Source organism: Panthera tigris, chromosome B4, assembly GCF_018350195.1.
Source record: "Panthera tigris isolate Pti1 chromosome B4, P.tigris_Pti1_mat1.1, whole genome shotgun sequence".
Lineage (NCBI taxonomy): Eukaryota > Metazoa > Chordata > Mammalia > Carnivora > Felidae > Panthera > Panthera tigris.
The window spans coordinates 82,235,093-82,256,723 of NC_056666.1; the positions used below are offsets into that span (position 1 = coordinate 82,235,093).

A 21,631-nucleotide genomic window follows, 5' to 3' on the forward strand; every position below is an offset into this window, starting at 1 on the left:
TAGTGAAAGATTTGGGATGCTTCATCTCAAATCTTGGGTTTCCTTGACCGTAATGTAGCTGTTGTTCATTCACTTAAACTTTAAAACATTTATAAGTAACTTAGGACTAAATTCTTTTTACTAAGGTAACAAATTTCAGTTTTTACTGGTAATTAGTATTTTTACATGGTCATTAGTATTTCATTTTATTTGTCTAAGTTTATAGTAATGTTCAAGTTCCAGGTATTTTGCAGTTCACATATTCTACAGTTTTTTGAATAATCTATGTTAAACTTACTTACACTTCCATGATTTGATAAATTTTTATTATTTCCTCTTCATCATTTTTAAAAATATTTATTATTTTTGAGAGAGAAACAGACAGCAAGCAGGGAAGAGAGAGAGGAAGACACAGTGTCAGAAGCAGGCTACAGGCTCTGAGCTGTCAGCACAGAGCCTGACGCAGGGCTCGAATTCACAGACTGTGAGATCATGACCTGAGCTGAAGCCGGCTGCTTAACCGACTGAGCCACCCAGGCGCCCCTTCTCTTTATCATTTTTAAGTGGAATCTAGATTTCATTAGCCCTGTCTCATTATATAAGTTACTTAAGAGGCATACGTTGTGTTCTTCAGTATCGGTATGATAAAAACATTCCACTATAACAAAGTACCTTTTTTTTTTTTTTTTACATTTATTTATTTTTGAGAGACAGAGAGAGACAGAGCACAAGTGGGGGAGGGGCAGAGAGAGAATGAGACACAGAATCCGAAGCAGGATCCAGGCTCTGAGCTGTCAGCACAGAGCCTGATGTGGGGCTTGAACTCACAAACTACGAGATCATGACCTGGGCTGAAGTCAGATGCTTAACTGACTGAGCCACCCAGGCGCCCCCAAAGTACCTTTTTTAAAAACCTTTAACAAGCTTATTTTGGCCTCTCATTCCTGAAACACAGGTAAGACAGTTCTATATTTTCTTATTCTATGGCAGAATGGCAGAGAGGAATTTCTTTAGTTTCTGTTTTTTTTTTGTTTTTTAATTCTCTATTGAGTTAATTGCTATTAAAGTTTGGAATCATTCTGTGCAAGGAGCCAGGATCTTCCTCACTCTCCAGTATTTAAATGTATAATCTTCTGATCTTCTGTTGCTCATGTCTCTCTGCAGCCATATGTGTCACTGTCTCAGCAAATGGCACCACCTAGTCCAAGCAGCAGTACCCCTAACAGCAACAGTGGGAGCAATGGAAATGACCAGCTGAGCAAAACCAACCTCTATATCCGGGGATTGCAACCAGGCACTACTGACCAAGACCTTGTCAAATTGTGCCAGTCGTAAGTTGGCAGACATGTGGGTAGGCTTCGAGGGACAGTACAGGTTTGGCGATACTGACTTCTTGCCAAATACTCTTGTCCTGAAATGCAGTATTATTTGTCACAAGATTTCTTAGCAGCCCCTCTTAAATTCTACTTGTTATTAATACATGAAACCTTCTTGCCTTTCTCTGAGGAAAGCCAGCATAGGGCTGGCCTTTGAAGCCTAATAGGTGACTGTGTACCCAGAACTGATGGTCTTTGTGGAGAGATTCCCATCCTTACACCTCAAATTGAAATGCTCAGTATCTCTAAAGATACTGATTAGAAGACAGAGTTGGCAGTGCAGTAGGGATAGAAGAAAGTGGAAGTAAACAATTGAATTGTACATTTAGGAGAGTTTCTGCTGATAGAAGTAATCCCAGTGAACCAGAGGAGCTCTCAAATTAGTGGATAAAGGAGACGGTGGAGAAAGAGGCTGACACTCTGCATATACCCCCCTAAAGACCTTTGGGGTTCTTCAGAGTGGATTTGAGTCATGAGGTAGAGATAACTACCATGGAATTAGCCCAGTTAAGAATGCTAGAAAAATTTGCAAGAGTCCAAAGATGCAAACTCCGTTCCATTTGGCAGAAAAATACGTGTTTCAAATGATACATTTGGGGGAATGGTTATAGGAAGAAGTCTGGGGGTAGGGAAGAGGAAAATTGATTTTGGGTAGGGAATGGTAGAAAGAAATAGAAATAGGAACCTTAGACTGTGTAATTACCATTACAAAAAAAAACCTTTTATTGACATATAACACAAAGTACACAAATCATAAGTGTATATACAGCAGTGACTTTTCATAAGGTACACGTATCCTCGCAACGGTCCCTTGTAACCAGATCAAGAAGAAGAACATTACTGGGGTGCCTGGGTGGCTCAGTCAGTAAAGCATCTGACTCATGATCTTGGGGTCATGAGTTTAAGCCCCACATGGGGTATGGAGTGTACTTAGAAAAAGAATGAAAAGGAAAAGAACATTACCCACTCTTTGGAAGCCCACTTGTCAATTTCTATCCCCCCACCTCCAAACAAAGATCTACTGTTTTTTTTTTTTAACTTATTTATTTTGAGAGAGAGAGAGAACGAGGAAGTGGGGGAGGGGTAGAGAGAGGGAGAGAGAGAATCCCAGGCAGGCTCCATGCTGTCAACACAGAGCTCAATGTGGAGCTCAATCCCACGAACCCGTGAGATCATGACCTGAGCCAAGTCAGACACTAAACCGACTGAGTCACTCAAGCGCCCCTCTACTGTCTGTATTCTAAATGACTGATTGGTGTGGTTTGTTTGAACTTCATATAAACAATGATACAGCATACATGCCCTTTTATGTCTGGCTTCTTTTGCTCAGTGTTATTTGTGAAATTCATTCATATGAATTATAACAAAACTTTGTTTATTCTTATTGCTTTATAGAATTCCATCATAGGAATACACCATAGTTTATTTGCCCATTCTACTGTTGCTGGACATTTGAGTTGTTTCCAGTTTGTGACTATTATCTATATGAATAGTGCTGCCATGAACTTGTACATGTGTTTTGATGTACGTATGTGTTGGGTTTATACCTAGGAGTAAAATTGCTGAGTCATAGGATATACATTTGTTCAGCTTTTGTAGATACTACTAAATAATTTTCTGAAGTGGTTAAACTAATTCAAAATCCCACAACAGTATGTGTAAAGTTCCAGCTGCTCCAAATCCTGGAAAGGCAGAACATTCTGCCCCCAAAATGTAGGTGTGAGAGGCATCAGAGATGCTTTATAAATCCCTTACTCTTCTGAGGTTTGGTCCATGCAAATCATAGGGATTTTTGCTGGCACCAGGTTGCATAGATTCAGTCTCTAAAGGCTAGATGTATGTTTGAAACTGTTTTTTTGTTTTGTTTTGTTTTGTTTTGTTTACCTCAGATTACCTTGGTTAAAAGGTATTTTATTAAAAAAAAATTTTTTTTAACGTTTATTTTTTTGAGAGAGAGAGAGAGAGTGTGAGGTGAGAAGGGGCAGAGAGAGAGAGAGAGAGGGAGACAGAATCTGAAGCAGGCTCCAGGCTCTGAGCTGTCAGCACAGAGTCTGATGCGGGGTCGAACCCACGATCCATGAGATCATGACCTGAGCCAAAGTCCAGCGCTTAACCGACTGAGCCACCCAGGAGCCCCGAAAGGTATTTTAAATGAGAGTGAGGGAACTTAGTCTAGGACTAGTAATTTTTGAGGGGAATGGGAATTGGCAGAAATGTTGGTTTGTGAAGGAAAAGGCTATCATATCAGTCTAGTTCCTTGATTTCTGCATGCTGGGTTTCTTGCACGAAATATAATATGCTACAAAAATCTTCTCACTTCACAAGACAGACAAAACTCACTTCTACTTCACAATACTTTTAGACTTTCACTTTGCTCTTCACAACAGTTGCCTTATCTTTGAATGTGTCTGAAGAAGGGATGAGAATAGTCAGGGTCATCATATAGGATGGAACTGAGGAGCTCAATAGGAGACTATAGAGACGTAGAAATGAGGCAGGGAAAGAATAGGTGCTAGATGAGTTATGACAAAAAGGAGCTGAGAAGAGCAGGTGGCTGGAGCCCTGCTGGATGCTGCAAGCCGGGAGTTAAACCTTTCTAGGAAGGGTGTTTCCCACGCATAGAAGGACTTCCTGTTTTCTTCCTAGTTATCTCTCTCTGGGTTGTAGGGGAAGTGAATATTCCTGGATCCTAAACCCTGGTGGGCAGGAAGAAAAGGCATGGAGTGTAGGACTGGAATCCTTGTTCTCTTAGAGGGGCTTCTTCTTCCAAGGAGGAAGCAAACCCAAACCGTCTGTTGCCAACTGCAGTGCAGACTCTGAGCTCTAGGTCTCAACCTGCTCAGACCCACAGCCAGCTCCACCTTGGGGCCTTGGTAGGGATAGCAACCTGTATGCCCTCTGGCCAGTCTCCTGCATCTCTTCCTTTGCCTAAGTTTGGGAAAGAATCCAAATATGTAGTCCTGAAGGGCTAGGATCATCATATTCATCCCCACCCCCATTTTGATGTGTTCTTTTCCCAGCCTCCAAGGCATTACTTGGCTTTTTCTGTCTAATCCACTGGATGACAGAAGCCCCACCAAAAAAGTCAGTGAGAGCCTGCCCAGGAACAAAACAAATATATCAGTCATCATATGTTCTTTAGGGATGAGAGGGGAAGTGAAAAACAAAACACTTGTTTGGGGTATTGGTCTCAAATTCAGTCCCTGCCAGCTATTTTCAGGTAAATCCTATACTTCTGATTCTGTTAGTGATTTCTGTTCTGTATCTTTAATATTTTCACCCTCCTAGGGTGGGATGTAGAGATGTCTTTCTAGTGGAACACTTCTAATATGATCCTGACCTGGGATACTCCACTGCTGAGTTTGGGGGACTCCACATGACTGCTGCCAAAGTATAATTTTCAAAAAGTTGAAAAACATGATTCTCATACAAATATAGGTAAACACATGCCCAAGATTTATTTCATTCATTAATAAGGGAACCAGAGGGATGGTAAAATGGATTCAAAGACATTTGAGGGACTGAGTATTTATACATACTGAAGAAATAATGTTGGAATAAGATTCCTAGGTTATAGGGGTGCCTGGGTGGCTCAGTGCATTCAACTCTTTATCTCAGTTCAGGTCTTGATCTCAGGGTTGTGAGTTCAAGCCCTGCATTGGGCTCATGCTTGGTATGAAGCCTATTTAAAAAAAAAAAAAAAAAAGATTGGGGGCACCTGCGTGGCTCAGTCAGTTAAGTGCTGGACTTTGGCTCAGGTCATGATCTCATGGTTCATGGGTTTGAGCCCCTTGTTGGGCTCTGTGCTGACAGCTCAGAGCCTGGAGCCTGCTTCGGATTCTGTGTCTCTGTCTCTGCCCCTTCTCGGTTTACACACACACACACACACACACACACACACACACACGCGCTCTCTCTCTCTCTCTCTCTCTCTCAAAAATAAATGTTAAAAAAAAAAGATGGCTGGGTTATATACAAAACTGGTTCATATCCTATAGGACAATATAAAACAGGAATTTTTGGGATCTCTTTTCTACTGGACAGAAATTATTTGCATTTACTGGACAAAATCTACAAGTTAATATGTATCTTCACAAGGCCTGGACCCTAGGCAGTAGTAAACAGTAAGTCAAAAAAAGAAACATCCCCCTAGATAATTAAATATATTTCAAGTAGGCCTTTTAGACAGTGTTTCAGAATGACATTGAAAGGATACACGATCTTCACTTTACCTTATCGTCAAGTTTTGGGTAATTTCTTAACACTGCTGTTGCACCTGGTTTTGTACCCACTCACCTCCCTAACATGCTCAAATCTTGACAGTGAGAAATAGAAGTCTTAGAATAAAGTAAAGCAGGACAGAGAACCATTTGCACTAAAGTTGAGGTTCCTTGACTGTAGTAACGATGATAATAGTAGTTAAGAACTTTCAAGCGTTTACCATATGGTAGACATTAGTGCTTTATATCCATGAACTCATTTCATATTCCCAACAATCCTATCTCTGCTTTACAGACGATGGGACTGAGGCCCATAGGGGTTAAATGACTTGTCCGAGATGACATACAGCTATAGAGTGTCAGAACTAGGGTTTGAAATGAGCAGTTTATACTAGCCAACTGGATCCGACAATACATTAAAAGAATTATTTACCACAATCCAGTGGGATTTGTCCCTGGGATGCAGGGCTGGTTCAATATCTGCAAATCAATCAGTGTGACACATCACATTAATAAAAGAATAAGAACCACATGATCCTCTCAGTAGATGCAGAGAAAGCTTTTGACAAAATACAGCATCTTTTCTTGATAAAAACCCTCAAGAAAGTAGGGATAGAAGGATCATACCTCAAGATCATAAAAGCCATATATACAAAAGATCCACCACCAATATCATCCTCAATGGGGAAAAACTGAGAGCTTTCCCCCTAAGGTCAGGAACACGACAGGGATGTTCCCTCTCACCACTGTTGTTCAATATAGTATTAGAAGTCCTAGCTTCAGCAGTCAGACAACACAGAGAAAAAGAAGGCATCCAAATTGGCAAGGCGGAAGCAAACTTTCATTCTTTGCAGATGACATGATAGTCTATGTGGAAAACCCAAAAGATTCCACAAAAAACCTGCCAGAACTGATTCATGAATTCAGCAAAGTTGCAGGTATAAAATCAATGTACAGAAATCTGTTACTTTTTTTTTTTTAGTTTTTTTTAACATTTATTTATTTTTGAGACAGAGACAGGGCACGAATGGGGGAGGGTCAGAGAGAGAGGGAGACACAGAATCCGAAACAGGCTCCATGCTCTGAGCTGTCAGCACAGAGCCTGGCGCAGGGCTCGAACTCACAGACCGTGAGATCATGACCTGAGCCGAAGTCGGACGCTTAACTGACTGAGCCACCCAGGCGCCCCTCCATTTCTATATACCAATAATGAAGCAGCAGAAAGAGAAATCAAGGAAGCGATCCCATTTACTATTGCACCAAAACCCATAAAATACCTAGGAATAAATCTAACCAAAGAGGTGAAAAATCTATACACTGAAAACTATAGAAAATTTATGAAAGAAATTGAAGAAGATACAAAGAAATGGAAAAACATTCCATGCTCATGGATTGGAAGAACAAATATTGTTAAAATGTTGATACTACCCAAAGCAATCTACATATTCATTGCAACCTCTGTCAAAATAACACCAGCATTCTTCACAGAGCTAGAACAAACAATCCTAAAATTTGTATGGAACCAGAAAAGACCCTGAATAGCCAAAGCAATCCTGAAAAAGAAAACCAAAGCTGGAGGCATCACAATTCTAGACATCAAGATGTATTACAAAGCTGTAATCATCCAGATAGTATGGTACTGGCAAAAAACACTTAGATCAATGGAACAGCATAGAGAACCCAGAAATGGACCCACAAATGTATACCCAACTAATCTTTGACAAAGCGGGAAAGAATATCCAATGGAATAAAGACAGTCTTTTCGGCAAATGATGTTGGGAAAACCGGACAACAACATGCAGAAGACTGCACCTGGACCACTTTCTTACACTATATACAAAAATAAACTCAAAATGGATGAAAGACCTAAATGTAAAACGGGAAGCCATCAGAATCCTAGAGGATGAAACAGGCAACAACCTCTTTGATCTTGGCCATAGCAACTTCTTACTTGACATGTCTCCAGATGCAAGGGAAACAAAAGCAAAAATGAGCTATTGGGACCTCATCATAATAAAAAGCTTCTGCACAGTGAAGGAAACAGTCAACCAAACTAAAAGGCAACCGACGGACTAGGAGAGGATATTTGCAAATGACATATCAGATAAAGGGTTAGTATCCAAAATCTATAAAGAACTTCTCAAACTCAACACCCAAAAAACAAATAATCCAGTGAAGAAATGGGCAAAAGACATGAATAGACACTATTCCAAAGAAGGCTACTGGAATTATTCCCCTATTCCAGACGGCTAACAGACACATAAAAAAATGCTCAACATCACTCTTTATCAGGGAAATACAAATCAAAACCATAATGAGATACCATCTCACACCTGTCAGAATGGCTAAAATGAACAACTCAGACAACCACCAATGTTGGCAAGGATGTGGAGAAAAAGGAACCGTTTTGCACTGCTGGTAGGAATGCAAACTGATGCAGCCTCTCTGGAAAGTAGTATGGAGGTTCCTCAAAAAATTAAAAATAGAATTACCCTACAACCCAAAGGATATTTATCCAAAGGATACTGGTGTGCTGTTTCGAAGGGGCACATGCACCCCAATGTTTATAGCAGTGCTGTCAACGATAGCCGAATTATGGAAAGAGCCTAAATGTCCATCAACTGATGCATGGATAAAGATGTAGTGTGTGTGTGTGTGTGTGTGTGTACACGTATATATATATATATATATATATATATATATATATATATACACACACATATACATATACATATATATACGTACGTGTGTGTGTATATATATACATATATATGTATATATACATATATATATGTGATGGAGTAATTCTCGGCAATCAAAAAGAATGAAATCTTGCCATATGCAACAGTGTGGATGGAACTAGAGTGTATTATGCTAATGGAAATTAGAGAAAGACAGATATCATATGACTTCACTCCTGTGTGGAATTTGAGGTACAGGACAGATGAACATAAGGGAAGGGAAGCAAAAATAATTAAAAAAAACAGGGAGGGGGACAACACATAAGAGACTCTTAAATATAGAGAACAAACTGAATGTTGCTGGAGGGGTTTTGGGTGGGGGATGGTCTAATTGGGCAAGGGGCATTAAGGAATGAGCACTGGGTGTTATATGTAGGTAATGAATCACTGGATTCTCCTCCTGAAATCATTATTGCACTACATGCTAACTAACTTGGATGTAAATTAAAAAATAAATTATATAGAAGAAAATTATATATAGAAATTATATAGAAGAAAAAAATATAAAGTTATGTAGAAAAAATTATATAGAAGGAAAAAAATTATACAAAAAGAAAAAGTTTGGCTCAGGTTAACCTTCAATCAGAGGTGGGTAATGGGATGCAGAAAAGAGAAATGTCTATAGGTTTTTCATAGGAATGGTGTTTGTCCAGAAGAAGGTAATTGATTATTAAGGATTATATTTAGTCCCCAAGGAATTCCAGCCAGAGCTCTGCCCCTACACACACTATGTGGATATCACCAGGCTTCTTTTCCCAAGAAGATAATAGTCTCTTCCCACCTAGTTTCTAAGTCTTATTTGGAGAAGAAGAGAGAAACATGTTGGTATTGTAGGGACTGTGGTTATGTTATTTCTTGTAGGCATCTTTGGAGAATAGGTTTATATGATGAGCTTGACATTTTAAATTTATTTCTTCTTGTTTTTATTAAGGTTTGAGTAGGAACAGTTTTGAAGAAAGGGCATGGATTCATCTAGATGTCTTGATCTCTGTCCTGTTCTAAATCCCTGCCCCACATTATCACTTTGCATTTTCTTTTCCCTTAGATATGGCAAGATTGTCTCCACTAAGGCCATACTGGACAAGAGTACAAACAAATGCAAAGGTGAGAGAACAGCTATCTTTGGTGATGGAGAGCACCTATGAGTGAGGCCATCCCTTGTCTCTTATCTTTACTGCTCAAAGCTCCTAGTACTCAGTGCTGGGGAGGAATTTCTAAGGTTTTCAGGCTTAAAAGACTAATAGATATTTAGATTGTTTGGTGACCAGATAGCTAGAGCTGAAAATGCTATTTTGGGGACCCAAGGCTAGAAGCCTGCACAGAGTCCCTCAGCCTGTTTTGGACTTCTTGTTTCCCCAGATTGGATGGTGGATATGGGAGGTAAGATTGTTTCTATTTAGTAAAGCATTGTAAATGCCTTGCAGTAGTGGTAGTGGTGCGATGACTTGGTGGGTATTATTTTGTAAGGATGAATTTGTTGAGGTTTCGAGCAGCGCTGGGTGTGGATGGAGGAATAGAAGGAGGTGAAGGACTATCTATTGGGTGGGGTGGGGCTTCTCACAGGTGGCTGGCTGTCTGCAATGGAGAGGCTATATTCCCTACATGCCTGGCATTCCTGGGATGTGGCTAGAAAACAGGAAGGAGTTCGTTAGGGGTGGGGGCTGTGGATTATTAGAAGAGCCTAGTTTCTGAAACCTCCTATTTCTTAAGGGGGAGGGGAAAAGGCAAGAACATCACAAGGACCCCATCGCCCTTGGCATGCATAGCTGTAAAATAGACTAAATCTCATGGGGTTTGAAGAGCACGTGGATAACCACTTGAAACCTCTTAATTTCTTTCTCCCTTCTACTCTGTTACATGGATCATAACTCTTCCTCTGTCTTCTGACAAGCCTGGGCCTCCTGCCTCCCTTACACCCCCACCTCCCAGTGATGCTATTTCCCTGTTCCAGGCTATGGCTTTGTGGACTTTGACAGTCCTTCGGCAGCACAGAAAGCTGTCACAGCACTGAAAGCCAGTGGTGTGCAGGCACAGATGGCAAAGGTAAGGGTTCTACCCCATGTCTACTCCTCCTAGCACCAGAGGTCCAGTTCTAAGGCTTCCAGAGGGTGTAAGACCATGAATTTGATGGGCAAGGGCCATGTGCAGGAGTTTTTGACTATATCTGACCAAAGAAAGGCTGGGCCAGCGTCCCATTGAGCATCCCTTGGCTGCCAGAGGAAGGTGTTCTTCAAAATCTGTGGTAGATAGCTCTGTCGACTCTTCCTCTCATCAAGTATTATAAGCAGGTAAGAGGGTCAAGATAGCTTCCCTTCCTCCTGCTGTTTCTCCATTTACACCCTGGCCCCACTTCCCTACCAGACAGCTTGTGGTAGTTTAGCAACATTCTATGAAGAAGCCAGTTGTGCAACTCAGAAGTTAAGAAGTGCTCTTCACTTCCCAACACTGTTCCCTTTGCTTGTGCTGGGGGTGGGGTATCTGTAGGGGAATTGTTAGGGGTTGGGGAGAGGGAAGCCACAGCAAGGAAGGAAGCTGACCCTCTTTGTCATGTCTCTGGGGAGCTTTTGTTTTAATCCAGACTACTAGAAACCCTGAGGCTTTTCTCTCCCTTCTGTTTTGAGGCGGGATTGCCCCCTTGCCTTTCTGAAGTCATTGTGAATACTCTGTAGAGCTGATGAGGTGGGCCTGACCGTCACTCTTTTCTGTATGGTTAAAGAAAAACAAAGCCCTGAGGGGAAAGGCAGAAGAGGGATTGAAGTTGCTGGTGACCTGACCCTACTCTCTAGGGCAGTGACTGCTTAAATTCTTAAAAATACAGCTGTGGAAAGTTATTGCCATTTTGCACATTCTGTCCCCTGGTGGGGGCTCTTCCACCTCTTTCCTCTTTTCTGAGAAAAGCCCTCTGACAATGGCGTTTAGGAGACTTCAGAGTTCCTACGAGATTAGAGCTCTGAGGGCTGCATGGTGACCCAGAGAGCTAAACATCTGCCCCTTAGCACAGCCCCCAGCACGTTGCCTTTCCTTTCCCCTTCTCCCTCTTCCTGCTCTCCCTCAGTCGAGAGTGAACAGGCATTCCTACTCAGAGGATTGAACAGGCATTCCTACTCAGAGGATTCTGCTGTGGCCGGAAGAGGAGGGAGGGGGATTGCTTAAAACAGGCCAGCCGGGAAGCAGTGCTGGCCAAGGGAATCCAGTGCTGGGGAGGGAGGAGTAGCTGCTCTGCCTAGTTCTTAAAGAGACAGCCAAAACATCACCAATGACTTCTATTATGGGTGTGTAAAGTACTGGAAATATTGAATCTGCTTTTTTTTTTTTCCCTTGACTCAACATACAATCCATGGTAGTGAGACTAGGTGTTATGAATAGTTAAGATACTCTTTGTTTATGTGGGCCCCTTCCTACTGTCTCTTTTCTGAGATGTCGTATTGTGATGAGGGCTTAGGGTGGGAGAGGGATAAGAGATGTGAGCTTCATTTTCTCACTTTTTTCCCCATAGCAACAGGAGCAGGACCCCACAAATTTATACATATCAAACCTTCCATTATCAATGGATGAACAAGAACTGGAGGGGATGCTGAAGCCCTTTGGCCAGGTTATCTCTACTCGAATCCTTCGAGATACCAGTGGGACCAGCAGAGGGGTTGGCTTTGCAAGGTGAGGGATATCAAGAATGGGAAATGATGAAGCTAATAAAGAATGTCACTTAGAAGATCACCAAAAAAATCTGTACTCCCTCCCCCAAGGGACAAATTATTGGCCTAAAGTACTTGACAGTGAATCAGAAATTCATTTAATTAGAGGTCACAATACTCAAAAACCCATTTGCTCCCAAATCTTTATCCTTTCTCCACTATTTCTTGCTACTGTAGCATTTGTTCCTTTGATCCAGACCCAAGCAGAATACAGTAATTCTATATCTTCTTACAGTTTACTGAATAGTTTCTCATTCTATTATCTCATTTAATCTTTACAACAACCCCACGAAATATAGTAAAACCTTGGTTTGCGAGCATAATTCATTCCGGAAACATGCTTGTAATCCAAAGCTCTTGAATATCAATGTGAATTTCTGCATAAGAAATAATGGAAACTCAGATGATTTGTGCTACAACTCAAAAATATTCATATGAAAATTATTACTAAAAAAATGATTACCATAATAAAAATATAAAGAAAAATAAATTAACCTGCACTTACCTTTGAAAACCTTCATGGCTGGTGTGAGGGAGACAAGAGAGAGTTGGGTTATTGTGTAGGGCGACTTTCACTAACAGAATCACTGCTATCTGTTGGCTCAGTGGAATCTTTTTCTACGTGGCGGCCATAGTATATGGTCACACGGATGTTGACTCCAGTGCAATATTAATAAACTCTTATCATATACTGTATTTAATGTAACTGGCAATAAGGCAGCAGAGGGAAAGGTCTGTATACCTGCAGGCAGCCTGACCTAGAACGAAGCAAAGCATTCCTAAGTTTACTCTTGTATGGACTGTCCATACAAAAGCAAAGGACTGTCCATAGGTGCTTTGAAGTGACAAAAAATGCACTAGTGCCTGTTGTGGGCATCTTCCAAGGTTCTGAAAAATCACTGATTTCTGCCAAACACTGCGGCCTAAGACTGAGCATTCAAACATAGAGATGATCACCCACAGTCCCGCAGAAAGAGAGAGAGAGAAGAACCATTGGCTCAGTTGTGATCATGTGACATTTGGCATCACATACAACTTGTATTGTAAGACATTGCTCATTTATCAAGTTAAAATTTATTGGAAATGTTTGTTCATCTTGCAGAACATTCACAGAACAAGTTACTTGCAATCCAAGGTTTTACTGTAAATATTCTCTGTTTTAAGGAAACCAGGACACCTGGGTGGCTCAGTCCGTTGAGCTTCTAACTCTTGTTGACTCAGGTTATGATCCCAGGATCATGGGATTGAACTCCGTGTTGCACTCTGCACTGGGTGTGGAGCCTGCTTGGGATTCTGTCTTTCCCTCTGTCCTTCATGTGCTTCTGTCCACTCATGTGCTTACTCTCTCTCTCAAAAAAATAAAAATAAAAGGATACTCTAAAAAAAAGCCATTTTATAGATAAGGAAACCAGAGTCCCCAATATAAAGTGATTTGTGCAAGGTCCCACAGTGAGTGGTAATCCTTCTGGCTTTAAAATCAGTGGGATGAAGATTTGGTCTACCTTTTCAGTTCTGTTGAGAGACTTAGATCCTAGACCAATTCTGCCACTAATTGCCCCTGTGATATCAGACCTTTATGTGACTTGGTTTACTCTGTGAAGTGGAGATTGATATAGATGAGTGGTTTTCTTAAGGTATACCGTACAGCTGCGGAGTTCTCTAGGTTGCCTACCTCTTCTGGGCTTAAGTGTCATTTGTAGGGTTTCATAATCTCCTAGCCCACTTAAGAAATGGTTCTGCCTTTATTTTAAGATTTTGTTTAAACGGAGATTCTGTCACTTTTTCTAAAAGTTTGAAAACTATTGGAATAAGTGATCTGAAGGTCCCATTTTGTGTTAAAATATCTTGTCTGGTCCAGGAACACTCCCTTACTCGAGTATTTCAGATCTTGGGAACTCAATCTTGGTAGCACCACCTGCTGGCAGTCCCAAGTATAACTAAAAGAGAGTTCCTAGGCTTGAAGTCATCTTTTTTTTTTTTTTTTTTTTTTTGCTCCCATACTCTTAAAGCAGAGGTTCTCAACCTTTTTCAGTTCATGGCACCTTATGTTGTCTCAATACTTTGTTTTTTGCTCTAGACCAAAAGAAATACTTGAAGGGGCACCCAGCTGGTTCAGTCAGTAGAGCATGCGACTCTTGATTCTGGGGTTGTATGTTCGAGCCCCACATTGGGGTAGAGTTTATTTAAAAACAAAACAAAAAACAAAAAAAAAACTGAGCAAAAGAAATGCGTAACAGTTCAGTTTATTGAGTAATTTAATGGTCTAAACAACTCAAAAAGTTTTTATGTTAAAAATTTTGTAGCTATTTTGGAGTGCCTGGGTGACTCAGTTAGTTTTTGCTTGATTTTGGCTCAGGTCATGATCCTGGGATTGTGGGATTCTCTCCCCCACTTGTGCGCTCTCTCTAAAATAAAAAAAATTTTTAATTAAAAAAATTGTAGCTATTTCAAAAATGCATTAAAAGAGAAAATATTTTTATTTCAATCTTTATACTTACTATACTTATAAATGGGATGTGCATCTGTTGAACACTGCACAACTTCTCATCTGTTGAACACTGCACAACTTCCCAAGCCTTGGAATCAGATTAGACACTTACACCCTTATTTCCTGTTACACATTGGTTTTCTTATGGTATTTGCTTTTGTCGTAGCCACCATTGAAAAACTAGCTTTGTAATAATACATTATCAAAGGATTGTAGGGTGATCTAATATTGAAATAGTGACCTGTTTAGAGTTAGTAGTCCATCCAGTATCCAACAGATGTTGCTGTATTTTCTTCAGAAAGTTCAAAAATTCCCTGTATGTGCCTCTGTGAGCTCACTGCAGAGGCACAGGGTACCTCCGAGCCCAGTTTGGAAACTGTGGCTTTGAAGACTTGAAAAACTGAAATCTTTCGCATCTTTCTATGTTACTATCTACATATTTTCTTCATACATTTAGATCTTGCAAAGTATAATTTCCAGCAAATTACAAGTATTGACATTTTAAATAAAACTGTCATGTCATTTACAAATGTATGCAAATATATCTAAATGTCATAGCAATGTGATATACAAAATCATCCTTTTAAAAATATATAGGACATTTCTTTTTTAATAGTTATAACTTTTTTAAGTTTATTGTTTTTTTTTTTTAGAGAGAGGCGTGCAAATGGGGTAGGGGCAGAGAGATTGAGAGAGAATCCCAAGTAGGCCCCACACTGCCAGGGCAGAGCCCGATGTGGGTCTTGAACTTACGAGATCATGATCTAAGCTCAAGTCAAGAGCCAAACGCTTAACTGACTGAGCCACCCAGGCGCCCCAGTAGTCATAACTCTTAGATCATTCTTATTATGATGTTCTTTCTCTTTTTAAAAAAAATTTTTTTTAGTGTTTTTTATTTATTTTTGAGAGAGAGAGAGCACAAGCAGGAGAGGGGCAAAGAGAGAAGGAGACACAGAATCTGAAGCAGGCTCCAGGCTCTGAGCTGTCAGCACAGAGCCCAAAACAGGGCTCGAATTCATGAACTGGGAGATCATGACCTGAGCCTAAGTCAGATGCTTAACTGACTGAGCCACCCAGGCGCCCCTTCTTTTTTTTTTTTTTTTTTAATAGACTGATGTGTTTAGGGACTATTTAAATTTTATTTATTTATTTTGACGGGGGACGGGGCAGAGAGAGAGGGGGAGAATCCCAAGCAGGCTCCATGCCGTCAGCATAGAGCCAGATGCGGGGCTCGACTCCACAAACTATGAGGTCATGACCTAAGCCAAGATGAACACACACTTAACCAACTGAGCCACCTAGGCGCCGCCCCCCCCCCCTTTTCTTGATCTTGTATTTCCATTCCATTTCCTTACAAAATTGTATTCCAGTATAAAATATTCTTATAGTTGAAAGTCTTTTTATGGATCATTCTGTCGTACTTCTCTGTAACTGTTTTTTTGTTTTCATGCTGAGAAACCTGTTCACATAAATAAGTAAATGGGAATAGAGTTTTGTTAAAATAGGAATTCTTTGAATTCTTATTTATATGCCAATAACCAATGTGATTGATTTGTCAAAATTGATTTTTTAATGTGTCCGTTAACAACCTACTGAGTTATCCAGCTTGTTGGAAAGAAGAATTAGAAACATCTGACTTACAAAATGATTTAAAAGCCAGGCATCATTGCCTCTTGTGGAGTTTGGGGATGGGTGCAAAATCTGTGGAAAGGGGTGGCTGTGAGAGGGCACTTGACCTTTGGTGGCCACAGGCTCTCCCCAGGCAGACCAGTTTTAGGAAAGAGCTTATGAGGAAGTGGAGGGTCTGAAAACAGTTCTCTTAAAATACCCCATGCCTGCATAGCCTTCTGGAAGATTAAGGAGTAGAAGTAACCCAACTAAAGTCTGCTGCTGTGGAATACCTAGGTTGTGGTTTTTCCCTAAAAGGTTCCATTTGAGACCGTTTTAAAATGACCACCTTCATAGGAATGGTTCATATTTTTAGTGGTTATTGGCATAGAAAATGCAATGAGATTTACTTTAAATATGGAAGGAGGGGAAGATACTGTACCTTGTGTCATACAGACCCTTAGAATTTTTAGAACACACTTAAAAGACATGATCTCATTTGATCTGCAGTAGGGTAGGGTGGATATTATCCCTAAAGCAGAAATGAGGAATAGGTCCAGTGGGTTTTTGTGCAGGTCCTAACTCACAGAACTTTGGGTAGTAAACTGGTGCTGGAACCTAGATTTTCTAGTTTCTTACTTGTCGTCTTTCCCCAATAAGACAGTTTAACTCAGTAGTTCCCAACATTGTTTCTGTCACTATAGACCATGAACTCTGTCTTCCCTTTCCTCTTACAGTTTTATAAAATCTTAATATTATTAGGAGCTAATTAGACTACAAAAGCAAAAAATAAACATTAGCAAGTTCTTAGCTTATACAGTTTTATTGGCGTGAAGTTAGGAATTTTGTAATAAAAACTAATGGTGACATGGGGTACCTGGCTGGCTCAGTGGGTAGAGCATGTGATTCTTGATCTCAGGGTCATGAGTTCAAGCCCCACACTGGGCATAGAGCTTATTTAAAAAAAAAAAAAAAAAGGCAGGGGAGCCTGGGTGGTTCAGTTGGTTAAGTGTTCTACTCTTGATTTTGGATAAGGTCATGATCTCACAGTTTGTGAGATTGAGCCCCACGTTGGGCTCTGTCTGACAACGTGGAGCCTGCTTGGAATGCCCTCTCTCCCTCTCTCTTTGTCCCTCGTTCAGTTGTATTGTGTATACTCTCTCTCTCTCAAATAAATATTAAAAAATTTTTTAAATAAAAAAATCTGGGTGTCTGGGTGGGTCATTTGGTTAGGTGTCCAGATGTCGGCTCAGGTCATGATCTCATGGTTTATGAGTTTGAGCCTCACATTGGGCTCGCTGCTGTCAGCACAGAGACCGCTTGGGATCCTTTGTCCGCCCCCCTCTCTATGCTCTTCCCCTGCTCACACTTGTTCTCTGTCTCTCAAAAATATACATAAAAAAAAAGGTTATTCCTAAGAAATAAATAAGTAATAAAATAAAATAAATAATGGTGACAGCCACTATTTATTCTATTCTTGTTTGTGAACCACACCTAATAGTGGGCCTATCCATCAGTAACTTCTTTGGGATATTCATAGCATGAGGATCTTCATTTTTCCTTTTAGGAGCCCTATACGAACCAGTTGAGGGAGCTTTTAGACCCTGGGGTTGCCACAGGGTGCCTGGGTGGCTCAGTTGGTTAAGCACCTGACTTCGGCTCAGGTCACAATCTCACAGCTCTTGAGTTTGAGCCCTGTGTCGGGCTCTGTGCAGAGCCTAGAGCCTACTTTGAATTCTGTGTCTCCCTGTCTGTCTGCCTCTTCCCTGCTTGTGCTCTCTCTTTCTCTCTCTCAAAAAATAAACATTTAAAAAAAAGATGCGGTCGCCTCTTCAAGATACCTTGAATTTGTGTGGAGAAAACTGTGTTTCTAGAGTCATAATTTTTGGAGCATTTGTGGGGCTGGGAACTTAGAGCTTTCTCTTTGAATGTAGGGGGAGCACAGATCCTGGAGAAGCTAGAGCCTAACCCCTCTTGTGCTCCTTAGGATGGAGTCCACAGAGAAGTGTGAAGCCATCATCACCCACTTTAATGGAAAATATATTAAGACACCTGCTGGAGTACCAGGTGAGGCATCTGGGAATCAGGCTGAGAGAGTCACAGATTGTTACTTCCAGGGAAGATTCTGGAGGCATTTTGCATGAGTGTGAATGGACTAAGTGAGGTAGGACTCAGCTGCCTGTTTGCTTGCTTTCTTGGCAGCCCCTTCTGATCCCTTGCTTTGCAAATTTGCTGATGGTGGTCCAAAGAAACGACAGAACCAAGGAAAATATGTGCAAAATGGACGGGCCTGGCCAAGGAATGGAGATGTGGTAAGAGGACCTCTGAGGAGACAGGAGTACTAAGGTTATTAAAGTGGAATGGAAATTACCATGGCCTGATTTCTGTGAGTTTAGTGGCAAGCTTGAGAGCTATAGCATGTAACTGAGAGATGGCTGGCTGCTTAACATGATCTTCAGTGTGGGTCTTGAGCGGGATTTTGCAGCCTGCACAACCAGAAAAACTCCAGAACAGCAGTAATGGGACCAGTCCAGACTTTGCTCTAATCTGTTGCATCAAACACATCCTAGTCTTGACATTCTGGGCTTCCTCCTGTTACCACCCAAGGGCTCACAATATGATTGATCACTGTGTTCTTCCTTTATAGGGTGGTATGGCTTTGACCTATGATCCCACCACAGCTCTTCAGAATGGGTAAGGGTGTTTGCTATCATTGGGCTACCTGAAAATGACAACAGCCTGTCCTGGTACTGGGATGTTTCATCTTGATTTTTAAACAGCAGTTAGTGGGAAGTGGCTGTGTCTGTTAGTGGGGCCCTTGTGGTTTCCTGTGACTCCTTACTGATGAGGTTCCTTCTTCCAGGTTTTACCCAGCTCCTTATAACATCACCCCCAGCAGGATGCTTGCTCAGTCTGCACTCTCCCCATATCTTCCATCTCCTGTGTCTTCATATCAGGTGTGTTCATGCCCAAAAAAGGGTGTGGTGGTTTTCCGTTATCACTGTGCTTTAGGTAAAGGAATATAAGGCTGGAAACTACTTATTTTTTGGTGTTTCCTTTATGTATATTGCTCACAAATCATTTTACTTGAAAGCATAACATGTGATCACATTACATATGTATAGACTGTTATGGTAGCATCCTCTTACTCTCTGTCTACCACCCCATAAGTAAACCCATATTAATTTCCTATTCCATATATTTCAAAAAATTCCATATTTTTCTTCATGTGGTATACACATATGTATACAGTTTTGGAAGTCATCGTTTAATGTGTATACAGTTTTGGAAGTCATCGTTTATTTTACAGAAATCTGGCCATATTAAATATATTTTTATACTTCTCTCCTCTCACTCAACAGTATCTTAAACCAGTGATTCTCAAAAGTGTGGTCCCTAGACCAGTAGAATCACCTGAGAATTTTAAAAAAACATAAATTCCTGGGTTCCACCCCATATCTGCTGAATTAGAAACTCTGGGGATGAGTCCCAGCAATCTGTCACCATACAAAGTTATTATAGTATTATCGACTGTATTCCCTATGCTGTACTTTTCATATCTGTGACTCACTTCATACCTGGTAGTCTGTAGCTCATAATCCCTTCCACCTATTTCGTCCATCTTCACCCCACCCCTCCACCCCCCTGGAAAGCTAAATTTTTAACAAGCTCTACATGTGATTCTAATGTAGTTAATGTTGAGGTTCTTTATTTTAATTATTTCTTTTTTTAAATAGTTGCATTATATTTCATGCTGCAGATATACCAGAATTCTTCAACTCTATCTTGGTGAAGGGTATTCACTTGGATTTCAGAGTTTTTCTGGTACAAATAACACTCCAATCCATGTATTATTCAACCTAGCAGGCACATTCCTTGGACTCTAGCTCCCAGAAATAAAACCACTCATAAGTAAAGACCCCTATGGCTACATCCTTAAGTTTGAGTACTTTTATTTCTGGGGACTAGAGTCCAAGGAGCATGATTGCTAGGTTGAATAATATATGGACTTTCAGGGTTCTTTTTGTTTTTAATACGTATTTTTAAAGTTTATTTATTTTGAGAGAGAGGAAGAGAGCGCATGTGCATGTGAGCAGAAGAGGGACAGAGAAAGGGAGAGACAGAATCCCAAGCAGGCTCTGCACTGTCAGCACAGGAGCCGAACACAGTTGGGGGGTGGGGGTAGATACAGTCTTAGGAAAAGTGGGATCATGCATGCCTTGAACTGCAACCAAAGGTCTGGCGCTTGACGACTGAGCCCCCCAGGCGCCCTTGGACATTCAGTTTTATAGATGTTGCCAGATTGCTTTCCATAAAGGCTTTCCAAATTGCTTTCCATAATGTTTCAGTTCACATTATGAGAGTGAACTGAAACAATGTATGGGAGTGCCCATTTCCCTCCAGCCATAAGTGACATTGCTCTTTTTAAGTTTTTCCTGGTTTGATAGGTGTGAAGTGCATTGTTGCTTTAAATTTTTTTTTTATGTTTATTTTTGAGACCGAAATGGAACATGAGTGGGGGAGGGGCAGAGAGAGAGGGAGACACAGAATCTGAACAGGCTCCAGGCACAGAGCCTGACATGGGGTTCAAACCCACCAACTGTTAGATCATGACCTGAGCTGAAGTCAGAAGGGATGCTTAACCGACTGAGTCACCCAGGCACCCCTGCATTGTTATTTAATTTGCACTTCCCTGACTATAGCTGAGTTTAAGCGTTTTTTGTTGTTGTTGTTGTTGTTGTTTTTTGCATTTATCATATTTTGATTTGCTCTTCTCTGATTGCTCTTCATATGCTTGGCCCATTTTTTTGTTTGGTTATTCCTTTCCCATCAACTTATAAAAAACTTATTTGTATATTATTTAAGTATTAATCCTCTGGTTATCTTTCTTACAAATATTTTTTTCCAAATTTATTTTTTGTCCATTGACTTTGTGTTGTGGTCCTCAGTCTTGAACTGTAAATCTGAATCACTTGGAGAGCTTATCAAACCTAAATTACTGGGCACCACACAAAGAATTTCCAATTCAATACATCTAGGGTAGGAGCAAGAATTTTTTTTTAATTATTATTTTTTTAAATGTTTTATTTGGGAGAGAGAGAGCATGAGTGGGGGAAGGGCAAAGAGAGAGGGAGACACAGAATCCAAAGCAGACTCCAGGCTCCGAGCTGTCAGCACAGAGCTCAATGCGGGGCTCAAACTCATGAACCATATGACCTAAGCTGAAGTTGGACGCTTAACCAACTGAGCCACCCAGGTGCCCCCTCCAAGATTTATTTTGGTTGTTTTACATTTAAATATGTAATCATCAGGAAGTTATTTTTTTAATATATATATTTTAAAGTTTATTTTGTGAGAGAGAGTGTGAGCAGGGGAAGGGCAGAGAGAGAGGGAGAGAGAGAATCCCAAGAAGGCTCTGTGCTGACAGTGCAGGGCTTGAATTCATAAACTGTGAGATCATGACCTGAGCCGAAATCAAGAGAGTTGGACGCTTAACCAACTGAGCCACCCAGGCGCCCCCAGGAAT

The 21,631-nt window shown here is 40.8% G+C and overlaps 1 protein-coding gene across 6 annotated transcripts in view; it reads left to right on the forward strand.

Moving 5' to 3' along the window:
- The window catches only part of RBMS2 (RNA binding motif single stranded interacting protein 2), a 93,095-nt gene that overhangs the window by 60,164 nt on the left and 11,300 nt on the right, over positions 1 to 21,631 (forward strand). For all 6 annotated transcript variants that reach the window (XM_042992556.1, XM_042992555.1, XM_007081510.3 and 3 more), the window contains 8 exons: positions 1,144 to 1,310; positions 9,362 to 9,420; positions 10,268 to 10,359; positions 11,813 to 11,970; positions 18,092 to 18,171; positions 18,307 to 18,416; positions 18,752 to 18,798; positions 18,968 to 19,061. In XM_042992556.1, coding sequence (XP_042848490.1) covers positions 1,168 to 1,310; positions 9,362 to 9,420; positions 10,268 to 10,359; positions 11,813 to 11,970; positions 18,092 to 18,171; positions 18,307 to 18,416; positions 18,752 to 18,798; positions 18,968 to 19,061 — 783 coding nt within the window. In that variant the 5' untranslated portion in view covers positions 1,144 to 1,167. The remainder of the gene's footprint in view (positions 1 to 1,143; positions 1,311 to 9,361; positions 9,421 to 10,267; positions 10,360 to 11,812; positions 11,971 to 18,091; positions 18,172 to 18,306; positions 18,417 to 18,751; positions 18,799 to 18,967; positions 19,062 to 21,631) is intronic.